This window comes from Biomphalaria glabrata, chromosome 1 (genome assembly GCF_947242115.1).
Source record: "Biomphalaria glabrata chromosome 1, xgBioGlab47.1, whole genome shotgun sequence".
Lineage (NCBI taxonomy): Eukaryota > Metazoa > Mollusca > Gastropoda > Planorbidae > Biomphalaria > Biomphalaria glabrata.
In genome coordinates this window covers 38,171,086-38,186,000 of record NC_074711.1, presented here as the reverse complement: position 1 = coordinate 38,186,000, position 14,915 = coordinate 38,171,086, and the positions used below count along the sequence as shown (strand labels likewise).

Here is a 14,915-nt window from a genome sequence, read left to right as displayed (position 1 = left end):
GAAAGAAGGATTAAATTTCGCTTGCCGAGAACAATTTTACTTAATTAAGTTTAACGAAAAACAAAACAGTTTGTGTTACCTTTTGTTTTTATATCAGATAAAAGAAACACACATTTTATTTGTTGCCGCTTCTCTCTATCATCACAGATTTCTTTAGTTTGACATTTTCTCTTCAGTTAACTATATCTCATTCTGTATTTTATTTCTAAACAGGTTCTAGTAAAGGTACAGCACTCAGGGCTCAGATACCGATTTTTCAGGATGACGAGTGGTTTGGTTTCACCAGCCGTTACCCCCCCTTCCCTGAGCTACAGTGGGCTCAACACGACCGAACTGTTCGTCACCTACGGCTTCAACAGCTCCCAGAACCGGACGTTCTTCGCCAATGACTCGGACGCTTACAACTCCACCAATAGCACGGCCGGGCCCGAAGGTCCCGTGAGGCCGCGGCTACCATTTGAGAAGTGGCAGGAAATCATCATCGCTTGCATCTTCAGCATCATCATCCTGGGCACGGTGGTGGGCAACTCGCTTGTCTGCATATCTGTGGCCATCGTCAAGAGGCTTCGTTCACCGTCCAACCTGCTGATTGTGTCTCTGGCAGTAGCCGATCTTTTCGTTGGGATGCTGGTCATGCCCCTGGCCAGCGTGTACGAACTGAACGGGGCGTGGGTCCTCGGGCCTATCGTCTGTGACATGTGGACTACCACGGACGTACTGCTTTGCACGTCCTCCATTCTGAACCTCTGCGCCATTAGCGTGGACAGATACTTCGTCATCACGCGTCCTTTTCAGTACGCCATCAAACGCACGCCGCGGCGAATGGGCTTGATGATCCTCATTGTGTGGAGTCTGTCGGCCGTAGTTTCAATTCCGCCAGTTTTCGGCTGGAAGAGCCCTCATGTTCCTTACAAGTGTCAGATCAGTGAAGACATTGGATACCAGATCTATGCAACCCTCTGTGCCTTTTATCTGCCTCTCTCCGTGATGATACTTATCTACTTCAAAATCTGGAGAGTCTCCTCCAAAATCGCGAAAGCCGAGGCCAAAACACAGATAGGAAGTTTTGAAAAGGGGGCGGAGTTCCTGAACAGGCCCTCCCACGATTCTGGTGATAGCAACATTTTGGCCAACGGCTGCGTGAGAGACGGCAACGGCAACGCGGAAGAAGAAAGCGCGCTGGAGATACTGCCGAAAAGGACGGAACCTGACCGCATGAGGAGACGGTTCACGATCAAATCTCTTCTCCCGAGGAACAAACTGAACAATTCAAAGGAAACGAAAGCTACGAAGACTTTAGGAATAATTATGGGCTGTTTCACGCTCTGCTGGCTTCCCTTCTTTATCTTGGTGCTGGTCAACACCCTCTGCGGTCCTGTACTGTGCCCAGTGCCCGACCAGCTCAACGCCATCTTTCTCTGGCTCGGATACGTCAACTCTTTCCTGAACCCAATCATCTACGCGCGATTCAACCGCGAGTTTAGGACTCCGTTCAAAGAGATTCTTCTGTTCCGGTGCCGAGGGATAAACACGCGCATGCGCTCGGAGAGCTACGCGGAGCAGTATGGGCCCATGGCTTCCCACAGGGACAGCCTGAGGCCTCCGACTGACACTATCGTCAAGTATAACAGCCAAGGCCACACTGTTGTAGCGCTTAGGAATGGATCCGCCAATGGATCTAGGCACAGTGAATCCAAGATTTGAGCTTGGATAGTGCTAGAGTACAGGACTTACGGAACATTTGTAGCCAACTTGTGTTTGTTGAAGGGATGGCATCTACTTACTATTTCATCAACCTATCCGTCAGTCCGCATACTGCAAGGTCAATTTTTGATAACCTCTAGATCAGATTCTACTTACTATATGACCGTCCGCTGTATGGCAGAGACTGTGATGATAAAGCTTTATCCATATGGTCACAAACAAGTTAACGTTTAACCGCATGCAACAGTATGGTCATTACATGACCACATATGGTCAACTACCTGAACACTGACCTGGCCAACAGCTACTACAGCAAGATCACCTTAACGATATTTCTCTTCTGATCTCGATAACTTCTGTACAGGGTTCCACACTGGACCACCTAGCTCGTCCCACCCACCCACCCCCTCACCCGCGCGCAAATCACCTTCCATCAAACCCTTTCTCTGACCCACTCCATCAAACCCTCTTTCTAACCAGCTCCATCAAACCATTTCTCTGAACAACTCCGTCAAACCCTCTCTCTAACCAGCTCCATCAAACCATTTCTCTGACCCGCTCCAATAAGAATACATGTACCCCAGCAATGCCAATAAAGCTGTGTTACCATTATTTCACTTTGTGATATATATAATATATATACATATTAATGAAAAGATATTATTTTCTACAATTAATTAACCACGTATTCATTATTTTAAAGACAATGTACATATATTTAATTCATTAAGTGCTTTCGTGTTTGACTCACAGTCCTGTTTCAAGCTAACCAGTTATCGTACGTTTTCATCCTTGCAACGCGTGTGGCATCGTCATGTCTCCTCGGGCCCATTCCAACATTCTAAGAATCAAGAGACATATATTGTTACTAAAGAAGACATTCAGTTATTCTTGTTACTCTTTGTTTTATATTTTGATATTATCCGCTTGATATCAACCAGTCTTTAGGCTAGAGATTAAATTATATTTTATCTCCAAGTAGATTTATTATTTCGGTTGTGATTTTATGTTTATTATATTATGTTGTTCATTTTCTGTTTCATGTTTATAATTTATTCAGTGGTGATAGTGAGAACTTATCTGTCTAGTCAGTGTTACGATACCATTAGAGAATGTTTCTCTTCTGTTTGTTTGTTATCTTCTTCTCTTTTGTCTCTTTTTATATACGGCAGTAGCAAGCCACAATTGTTATATCCCTTTGATTTTAATAGATTCCACAAGGCCTTTGAAATACAAACTCAAAGGCTTGAAGATTTTTAGTAACGATTACAAAGTGTGAAACTACAGTCCGAAGCAATAATACATCATGTTAAGACTAACTTTTAGTGACACAAACTTCAGCACCATTGTGTAATGAGATGGTGTGTGAATCTGTTCTCTGGGACGCTAAGTCCAACTTTCCATTAATTGTAGGGAAATGACAGAACAAGAACTTAAGCCGAAGTCATCAAGTACAACGAACGTCTTCCAATCAATAGTTTGCCTGGTCCTTTATTCTTGGTGTCCCAAACTTGAGGTTTAAGATTGCTGAAAGTCTCTTTTAGTTAGTCTTTTCAAACACGTCGGAACTTTTTTATTCGTCTCGTGTGGGCTGCTGCCTGTTTCTAAGAGAAGTAACTTTGTTGGGTTTTTTTTTACAAAAAGGGAAGCAACTAAGATCGTCATACAGTTGTTCAAGTATAAAAAAGATATCAATTAAATCAGTAAAATCATCATTAAGCCTACACGAAAACAAAGTGGTATATCTAAATCTATTAGACATTAATAACGACAGTGAACATATAGAGAAGTCTTGTAGTTGTGTTGACCAGAGTACTATTTTCTCGGCACCAGCGTGGCCCCCTCGATGGGAAGGCCCAAAAAGAGTTGGATAGGTGAAAGAGAAATTGAATAGGACACCTCCGCTATGACAATGTATATGAAGGATACGGAAGAATTCCTATTGGGGGCCTGGCCGGGAAAGACTCGTCCCCTCACAACAAATGGATACGATAAACAATCCTTCTGTTTATGGTGGGCCTCCGCCCAGAGTGGTCAGTGAAGAGCCCATCTCTCACTTCTTTCCTCTGGTTTAAATCCGTTCTCTTGGTCAAGAGGCATAAATGCCTTCCGCTTGACTCGACACTCTACAAAGGTCAAACATCACGCTAGCTAACTTTCGCAGACTTAAGGTAAATTGAACTTACCTGTTCCTGAGTTCCTTACATATCTCCTCCAGTTCTATGCGCACATCGATGCCATTGCGTCCTTTATAATTGACACATTCAACATTTCAATAAAGAAAACAAACTGGGCGATAAAAGGCCTTGTCTCCAAAGCATCAAATATACATTCGGTCAAACAAGTTTTTGAAATCTACATTTGATTGAACAAGTCTCATGTTGCCATTTTTTTTTCTTTTATTACATACGCCACAGACAAATCTCTTGAGGATTGGACACAATGGGAAAACAATTGTGTTAGGAATATGTTTGAAAGAGTTCTTGATAGAAAAAAGTCTGTTAGATCGTGTTCTTAGTCTGTGAGGTCACGTTCTCAGTCTGTCATTTTCTCGGTCTGTCAAGGCATGTCTCTTCCAAGTCTATCAGGTCATGTTCCTTCCAAGTCAGTAAGGTCATATTCCAAGTTTGTTATGTCCCAGTCTGTCAAGGCATGTCTCTTCCAAGTATGTCAAGCCATGTTCCTTCCAAGTCAGTATGGTCATATTCCAAGTTTGTTATGTCCCAGTCTGTCAAGGCAAGTCTCTTCCAAGTATGTCAGGTCATGTTCCTTCCAAATCTGTCAGGTCATGTTCCTTCCAAGTGGGTATGGTGCCAAGGTTTTGTTATGTTCCCAGTCTCTCGTGTTATTTTCCTTCCAAGTCTGTCATTTCATGTTCCTTCCAAGTCCATCAAGTCATATTACTTCTAAGTTGATAAGGTCATGTTCATGCCAAGTCTGTCAGGTCATGTTCCTTCCAAGTCCATCAAGTCATATTACTTCTAAGTTGATAAGGTCATGTTCATTCCAAGTCTGTCAGGTCATGTTCCTTCCAAGTCCATCAAGTCATATTACTTCTAAGTTGATAAGGTCATGTTCATTCCAAGTCTGTCAGGTCATGTTCCTTCCAAGTCCATCAAGTCATATTACTTCTAAGTTGATAAGGTCATGTTCATTCCAAGTCTGTCAGGTCATGTTCCTTCCAAGTCCATCAAGTCATATTACTTCTAAGTTGATAAGGTCATGTTCATGCCAAGTCTGTCAGGTCATGTTCCTTCCAAGTCGGTACTGTCATATTCCTTCAAAGCTTATCAACTCATTTTCTTTCCAAGTCAGTAAGGTAAAGTTTCCATTTAGGCCTACACAAAATGCCTTGATTCAAGCAATGATTTTGTTGATTGTAGTTTTGTTTGTGTACTTGGCCGTTTATCTTTTTTTAATGGACCTAAGTTCAAGTTCAATTTGTCATTGAATGGTTTGGTCTGGCTTAGAATTTGTTGCTTTCTTCAATGCGTACATTTTTTCCCTTTTATTTCTAACTCCCACTTCGCAACTCAGCCAATCAGTGGGTCGGTTCGGGAATCTCCAGAGATGAATAATTGAATATGGTCTTGTTTGGGCTTATATAGTGGTTAACTGTTGATTTGTTGTTTTAAATTGACATTGAACTTGAGAATCGAGTGGAAACAACGGACTGGTTAGTGTGTAATTTCGGCTGTACGTTAGTGTTGGTTTACATCTGTGGGTCAGTGTGATCTGATATAATGTCCCTCTTACACCCCCCTGTCTCTCTCTCCCTCTCTCTCTCTGTGACTGCATGTTTCTCTCTTCCTTTAAACTAGTTCTACATGTCTCGCTTCCCAGGAAATGCCATCAGCAGACGATAGCCATCTTTAGCTTATCTCAATGCAACACGCCATAGAGACTATATTCAACTCAAATGCTTGACATTTATCTTGATAAACATTATGTACAAGAACGGCCGCTATTTCATAGCAACTTAGTAGCGGCTTTCAATTTAGTTCTCAGTTTTGATAGGTTATTGTTTGGCGTGGATATGCAGGGACGGTAATTTCAAAAACAAGATTTATCTTCGATACCTAATAATGCATGATGACAGCTTTACGAGTTTAAATGAAACAGACCGTTATATTTTGTGTAGTCTGCCATTGATAATAGAAGACGTGTCTGTTTTCTGGTAGTTGTGATTTGATCCCAGTTCTTTGGGTCTTTGTGTATTCAAAGTGACATAAGAACAAAACGAAGCCCTAACTAACTGTAACCCTTGCCGGGTCCCAAGTAACGTCTGTATTTTATAAGATAAGATAAATGTCACTCCTACACATGTACTCTACCTGGAGAACTAAACGGAATTCGTTATTTCAAATCCTTGTATTGCAAGCAAATTGTTAGTGTCGTGTCAATAGTGACTGAAGTAAAGTTGTTCACGGAACTGTTGGTTGCAAATTAGTTGTTTAAGTGCTGTTCACACAAAATTTGTTAAAGCGTTGTTTACACAAGTATTGTTTACCTGTTCTTGTTTTCATTGTCCTTATTTGTTTTAGTTTAGACTTAAACACAAAATCTAAGTTCTCACTAGCACGGCTTGTAGCGTATCTTTTTTTTTTTATTCAATCCATTTATTTTTTCCTGTCCAGTCCATTGTCAAATAGAACTATTTAAGTTTATGGAAAGTTTATTTTTTATTTGTTTCTTTTATTTACAGCTTTAATATTTAAACATATTCAAAGCGTACGAATTGAATCACTTCGCCAAATGTTTATATATATGAATGCAACAAACAAATGGAACTGTCGACTGACGCATATTGAGCAATATTGGATGTTTCTCTTACTTATAACGTTTGAATTAAATTTTTTTTTTTGGTTCTAACAGTATTATTAACATCAGACAAATGTTGTTGTTTTTTTGGTATTTTAAAATTAACAAACGGAAATGTGTTGGTTTGTGATCGAACTCTTGTTTTCAAACTTTTCAACACCCTCAAATGTTTTGTTGCTATGGTGCATGTGTAGTTACTCATTGCAAGTGATGATCTGTTAGGTTTAAACCTGCTCAATATATTGCCACGTGATGTATGCCACTTCTGTTCTGTGATCAGCCCGGTGGGGCAAATCGCTCGGACTTAAAAGGGTAGATGATTCAGATGCCAACTAGGACCATTATTGCCCCGATCTCATCTCGCTCATCAATAGAACACCAACTGGATGCGCAATGTGGGGGAGAAATAATGGTTTGTTCCCTTGCTAGTGACTTTTTTTTTAATCAGTCTGTGATATTTGTGAAAAGATTTGTACATATTACAACCAGTGTAAAACTTGGATTGGATTAAATAATTGTCTTAAGAAAATGACTAAAACATTGACTTTTTATTTATTTTAGTTTTGATGTCGATACCAAATACTACTCTGCTGATAATTTTTGAAGAAATATGAAAATATTTTGTGTCTAATATTTGAGATATCTGTGAACTACAATACAAGTTATGACTCGATACATGCTTGTAATGAATATGAACTCGGCTGTGTGTTTAAACAACGCCTAAACACTTACACTTTATAAAATGTTTGCTAACGCTAACAAGGAGGGGGGACGTAGAACGTGAAATAAAGACGTTCCCGACTAATGTGATGACATGATAGGCAACGTACAACATTGACTACATTAAGAGACGTACACTCATCAGACTTAGAGAATGGGACAAATTAGCAATCTCTTAAAAATAGCAAGTTAAAAGTAGTCATAGTTTCCCCTTTCAGACCTAACGATCAATGGGGCAAATGATGTTAAGGTCATCTGTTTCTATGGCCCACAGTTAATGAGGTTGTCATGTGGCCAGCACAACGACCAACCTCCATTAGTCAGGTACCCATTAGAGTTGTGTGGACTCAGGGGCGGCCTAAAAATCCCGAAATTCAAAATCCCGGGGTATCATATAAGTTATCTGTTCGCCGTCTGCTGTAATTTCGGCGGTAGCTTTCTTGTGTCTCGCGGCCTTTGCTCTCCTGCTGATATTTCTATGGATCTAGATCTCACGTACTATAACAGGAGACCAGATAGATCTAAACTTCCAATTTTGGGGTTGCTAACAAACCGCAAGCTCTGCTTACTTCCATTTACAACTTGTAGTAACATTGTTTCGTAAAACTGAGACTAGAAAAAAGAAACGTTTTTAGAATTTAAAAAAATATTGATACAATGACGTGATACAATTATAGGATAAAATTTGTTAGCTTCTAATTCTTCATCACTTTCAAATATTTATCTGTTTAAAAAAAAAAAGTTTCTTGTTTTCAAGTTTCGATTCTCAGTCATTCTAAATATATATTTTATCTTCCTAAAATAACTTATGTATCGTTCCGCCAACATGATTACAATAATATTTTACCGTACGATTCATTTCTTAGTGGTCAGTGGTCTCGTTAGGTTCTGCAGTCTTTTGTGGTTGAAACTTAAATACTCTTTTATTTCTTCTTTTCCTGTTCAGAATATAGTTTGAAATCGTCTCCATAATTATGTCTTGTAACCCAAATCTAGACACATGCACAAGAGTTTGCCTTCTTTTTTTTTTTTTTTTATTAACGCTGGAAACATTAAGCAATAAATCTGTCTCAAAGTTCGCCGGAAATATTCACATTATAACGCCAAATGTTTATACAAAATATCACGTATATGATTAACTAGAATCTAAGTGACAGGTATATAGGCCTAGGTATATAAGGTATACAGGTATATGCTGCAAACATTAGTGGATGTGATCTAATCACCACAATCCTTCGTCTTCGGTTTTTCTAGTTTTTTTTCTTAATCTAAAAACAAATTCCATTGCAGATTACACACTTTTTTATTAAAACTAACAAAAAAAATATTTTTTTTTGTCCTACGACTATTTTCCTTTCTTCTTTTTCTTTGGTATAGACTTTATTTTTTAAAACACTTCTTAGGGAATCTCACTAACTTTTTCTTTTGTCTCCATTAGACAAGAAATTTCTGTTAAAAAAAACATGAACATGTTTTTGTCTCTTATTGGTTGAAGCTCTTTCAAGGACAAGGCAGAGAGAAAAAAAATTCGAACGTCATTTTTGAGAGCCATAATTTCATTTGGAATATTTGTAGGTCACGATTAGAAGAGCTTTGAATTGATTTTTGACATCAGTTTCACTCATGACTCCTAAAATTGCTGGAACATTCAGATTTTGTTTTAAGGTCTCGTTTTAGCCAGCGTTATTTGTTTAGACATATTTTCAAATATATTTCAATAGTTAAGAAGACGCCAGGAGAAAGTCAGTATAGAGTCAATGTAGAGTCTGAATAGAGTCTATAGAGTCAATGTAGAGTCAGAATAGAGTCGTCAGGGGGAGTGATTAATAATAATCAATGGTGTGCGTCACCAGGGATATATTAAACACTAGGCTAAAAGTGTGGTGTAATGAAATATTTATTATTAGCTTTATAGTGAATTGGTAGCCATACACAATTTTCTAATGCAGACAAATGCCCTTACTGTCCATGCATTAAGACCAGAGTAGCCACAGTCACGTCATCATCTGGTGATCAGCATCACAGCAACCATCGCTGTCCCCCACATTAAGACCAGAGTACGCTCATAGATACACTATCTTCTGGTGCTCGGCAGCACCCACTGTTCACCACTATCTAGACATTGACACCATAGTAGGCATACAGCCCCGCCATCTTCTGGTGATCAGCGGCAACCAGTGCTGACCACTGTCCAGACATTAAGTTAGAGTAGACTCTTTATCTTCTGGTGATCAGCAGCACAACAGCCAGTTCTAACCGCTGACCACATATAAATAATTACGTCAAAGTTCACTAATTTTATCGATCTGGTTTTACACTTTTATTTTGAATGGATATTTAGTTTTAATCCCATCTTTCTTTGTATTTTTGAATCACTCATCTTCCATCTAAGATCCTTGCTGAGAGGGGGAAGTGAATGGTTTTAGCTGGAGAAGCGATTGTGTGACGGACTCAGTTTTCATGGCCCTCAGAGCGAAAGCAAACAAAAACCATTAGATTTTTTTTTTTTTTACATTTGTGGAGAATTCACATGGCAGTTTGATCCCCTGAAGGCGTATCGATTTTAGCCTTAGATTAGAAGTTCTTTTTTTTTTTTTACACGAGAATTTTTTTAAAGACCGAAAACAAAAGAAGCGTCTAGAAACTCAGCTTCAGTAGTTGTTGTTTTTTAACCACTGATGTCGCTTTAAAGAATAGTCATCTCTTTTTAAACTGTTGGCCAGAGAAATCTCAAAAAGTGCTGCCAATGATTGCTGAAAGTATTTACTCCATCCAGGCATTTTAGATACTCTGCGTAAAAAAAGTTGTTTGGTAGCATTGCTTCATCTGTGAAACAGAACCGAACACTTTTATTTCCGGTGAATAGTTGTTTTATTTTTTATATCGTACACTTCTTAATGAACGAGTGTTCTGTTTGAGCCAGACTTTCTTTCACGTACCATTCACTTACTGAACTAGTTTCTCTCTACTTCCAACAATAGGCGAGTATAACTAAGAATGAGCAGCTGTTCTAAGCTTTACTATAGAAATAATGTTAGGGTCCGTTCATCTCTTGTTGCCCCAGACACATCTCAATGAAAGCACTGATTCCCTTCAGGAACTTCTCTCGGAGATTCCCTTCAGGAAATTCTCTCGGTAAAGCTCTCATGTATTTATCTCAATGATGCCTTCGAAAACTTATCTCGATGATGCGACTTCTGTGGTGCCATCAAGGTTTTCTTTCGGTAACACCCTCATTTATTTATTTCGGCGATGCCTTCAGTTGCTCTTCTCAGTGATGCCTTCAGTTGCTTTTCTCAGAGATTTCTCTCTATGATGCCCTCGGGGACTTATCTCTGTGATGCCATCAATGATTTCTCTCGGTAACGGTGAGACCTTTGAAAACTTGTCTTAGTGATGACCTCGGTTGCTTTTCTAAGAACTCTCGGTGATGCCTTCGTGGACTTCTCTACCGGTAGTAGGATAATCTCATAATATAACTTTACGGAATAGATAACTTTATATGATAGCTTTTTAGTGTATCAAAAGAATAATACTACATATTGATTGTTCTCATGTTGGTGGTGTATATGTACTCTAGCAAGTAAAATGGTTTATAATTTATATTTTATTTTATAAATAGCTTCTACAAAAACAAATATTTGATCTTTTCATTAATGTAATTCATCTTGTAACATGAGTTGAAAATGTCCGCACTATAAATGTCTGAGGCAGTAATGCAGAAAGTTTCTAAAGTGAAATTGTTATATTTTTTTAAAGTAAAAGTAACATTAGTTCCTTTTCAGACCTTGTGACCTACAGGGCAGATGATGTAAAGGTCATCTGTTTCTATGGCCTTAGGTTAACGAGTTAAAAGTAATTATTCACAAATATTCTTTGTTGGCCAGTCATATCTTTAATTATAGGAATATTAAAATATTGCAAGTACAAGGGTGTAATGGGAAAGATTCATATATTTAGGTTACGACTGGCCATTCCGCTGTGATCTACTTCTTGCATGATACAAAAATAGTTCCTGCTAACAAAAGGGAACATTGTTGGCTTCCTTGACGTCCTTATCAACTATTTTCTTAACCAGTCTTACGTTTGATCCTATCAGACGTCATCGCATTACTGGGGGAACGTTTCCCAGGGATAGATCTAGGTCAAACTGTATTGTCTGCCAGCGGTACGGTTTATTGTGCAAAAGAAGCACACGCAAACAAACGAAAGTTACCGCTCACACAAACAAACGAAAGTAGCCGCTCACACAAACAAACACAATTCGAGGCAGACACGATTTACAGATAAAGTGTGTTTGAATGTTTGTTGAAAATAACAAAACAAAAAAAGTTATTTATAGATTTATTTTACAATTTACCTTAACCTCTGACTGTAAATATGTTATAATGATTAGTTTTCTGGAATGTGTGTACTCTGTTTCGGGTCAAAATATTGATGACATTTATGTTTTTATATCATGTATATAGACGATGATTTGTTATACATAAAAATGTATTCACAAATACTTTGTGATGTTTTTAACTATCATTTGAAATGATCATTTTATTTATTTTTTTATTTTAGTTCGTATTATGTACACACGAAGTGCGGGGACAAAGATAGTACATGTCCAGTTTCATGCTCATTGCTGGAAGGTTGTTACCATGACATCAACCCATTGTTTTTGCCTGATATTAATTTATATTTATATATAGTACTGACCTAAGTTTGTAAATACTTCTACAATGCTATGACAGTTTGAACATGTTGCTTAACGATTGACATTGGATATTTGGTATTATAACAAAATGATACTACGTGTTTGTTTGTTTCAATGATCCCCCACACACACACACACACCCATTACTAAATCTCTGGTATTATTGTGTAAATCTCAAGTTATTCTTCAATATTTATATTATACTGACTCAATATATAAAACAAAGTCAGCCCTATTGCCCTTTTCCAGGTTTATCCCTCTCAACTAGCAATAAGAACTGGACTTTGCAGACAGGTGGACTTTTCAAGACAGACGTACTTTGCAGACAGGTGGACTTTTCAAGACAGACGTACTTTGCAGACAGATGGACTTTTCAATACAGATGGACTTTGCAGACAGATGGACTTTTCAAGACAGATTGACTTTGCAGACAGATGGACTTTGCAGACAGATGCTCACTCAAGTTAAACAAATATATTTATATTTATATCTTATAATGTCATTATGTCTGTGGTTGTTTTGTTTCTAACGGCTTCTATTAGTGACTGTAACTAGTGGTCTAGTATCTAATGTACAGAGAGTTTATTACTATTTCAATTGGTCTGAATTCATAATAATGATAAGCATAATAGCAACTGACTGTGTTAATGTGATACCATTTGCATTGTAGAAAACATTTACACAATTTCACATCAGCGAAAATCAACTTATAGATTTTAAATTATGACACACTAAATATTCCCCACAGATGCATTCACTATTTACACCAGGCCCCCATATCCTTGCATATAAACTTATATATTAACAATAAAATCCCATGTTGAGCCCGACACAAGTTTAACTACGAAGAACTAGAGTCATACAATTAATTTTATACTATTATCACGTAGCAATACATACAAACTTGCAAGCCATTATTCATTGTCTTTCGTTATTACCTTTAAAAAAATGTATTTATTTGAACATAAAATTATCTTATCTTTTAGTGCTAAAAGTGCTAAATCCATGCCCGTTATAAATGTATAGGCTAGAGCCAGTTACCAACTTGTGCTTCTTTAGACAGATACATCGCTGACGTTAGAGACCAAACAGAATAGAACAGACACAGCGTGTTCTCAGCCTAGAACAACCATGTGTATATAGTGCATTGATGTTTGGAGGTGTTTTTTTTTATTTAAGTTTGCCCTAATTTTAAGACTAATTAGAGATGACAAGAGTTAAATGTCTTATTGTTCTCAACTAAAGTTTCAGGTGTCTTTTAATAGGCTAATGTTAACTTATTATTTATCAATGTCCAAATCGTATAACAAAACATTGAACTTTGTAACCTGAACGACTTCATTTACATACAAGCTAAGGTATAGATCTACATTAAATAAAAATGTAACAGGCTAAATACACACATGTGTTGAAGTCTAAAGAAATTCATTGTAAAAAAAATGAAATAAAAATTATTTTTTTTCTTATTTCTTGCTAAGGATAAAAGATTATTTTTTAAAAATTGACAGAAGAAAATAACACAAAATCCCACCGCTGCCACTAAGTTAATTAACGTTATAACGATCAAGTAAAAACACTTAGAGTTGGGATGTAACTTTCAATAACGGGATATGTTTAATAGGGCGACATAAATTGGTTAACCAGCACAGTTATGCACAAGGGACATTTCTCAGATAGACAAAGAAGCATAGCTCTTCTAATCCATATATCAACAGACATTGAAACAAATATTCCACTAGATAAATGTGTAAATACACTGACAGGATCTTCATTCCTCCAACATTCACTCTTAGCATTTATATCTTATTGATATCGATACATCTAGACAGTATTTCCTCTTGAAACATGCAAACTAGACTTACAATTACTAACGACAAGCTCATGGTGTCCACAAATTGGCTTTTTGTTCAAATTAATAATTATATTTTTGTTTACATTTTATTTTATAGTGTGTCCATTTTGTCAGCTTGTTTACAGTAATTTATTAATTTTTGACATTTGTGTTTGAAATAATTTATCTATTTTTTTTTTTTGTTCAAACGGTTTGTGATCACTACAAATTTAGTTCTGTTGTCAATGTTTTAATTGCCAAGTAAATTGACTTGTACTTACTATGGACAGTCTTTGCATTCATCTTTGTTTCAGTGCGAGCATGGAGACATGTTGGGGAGTGTGTGTATGTGGAACTGTGTCTATCACGCAGGGGCGGACTGGCTATATGGGCATTTGGGCAAATGCCCGGTGGGCCGGTACTCAAATGGGCCTAAAGGGTCTCATGAATGCCACTATGGCATGCATTAAATTTTTAAAGGTTTTTATAATATTTTTATATATAAGGGGCTATATGAGTGTCATGTTAAAAACATCTTTTACAGACTACAGTGTAATGCTAATTTAATCTAACACATTTTCAAAAATAATATATTAGCCTACCTCAGTAGACAGTACTATTAGTAGGCTTCATTCTTTTAGGGTCTACAAACATAGCGATTAAAAAGCAACATAAGGACTATATTTCTTATAAAGATATAGAGTATACATACAGTTATCGGTACATTATTTTAAAAAATAACCTAATGATTTTGAGAACAGATAGGCCTATAATTGGAGGCTCATCATATGATATACAATTTATGGGCTGTAGTGTATAGAAATGCCTGGGCCGATTTAGACATCCAGTCCGCTCCTGGTATCACGTAATGTACGCGTCAAGGTCTGATGGTTTGAATAATAGTTTACAAAAAATTAAGTTTGAGAAGATAGTCATATGTCTAAAAATAGACATTGATTTTTCCATAGTACTAAAAATAGATTTAAAGGAAGAAAAAAAAAAGGGGTCGGCAAGTTGATTATGTTCCCTTATTGTGAATCTTCTCTTGAAATTAAATTATATTTTGTGTTTATAGTGTGTGTTTACTATTTTCAAAATTTCAATTTACGGAGTAATCATGTTTATTTCCTAAAGATA

General features: G+C 37.2%; 1 protein-coding gene across 3 annotated transcripts in view; it reads left to right on the top strand.

Annotated features, from left to right (window-relative positions):
• LOC106061995 (5-hydroxytryptamine receptor 1-like) overlaps window positions 1-14,063 on the top strand; it is a 63,980-nt gene extending 49,917 nt beyond the window's left edge. For all 3 annotated transcript variants that reach the window (XM_056035406.1, XM_013220249.2, XM_013220248.2), the window contains exon 3: window positions 214-14,063. In XM_056035406.1, the coding sequence (XP_055891381.1) occupies window positions 262-1,704 (1,443 nt within the window). In that variant the 5' untranslated portion in view covers window positions 214-261 and the 3' untranslated portion in view covers window positions 1,705-14,063. The remainder of the gene's footprint in view (window positions 1-213) is intronic.
• Window positions 14,064-14,915: the final 852 nt, after the last annotated feature.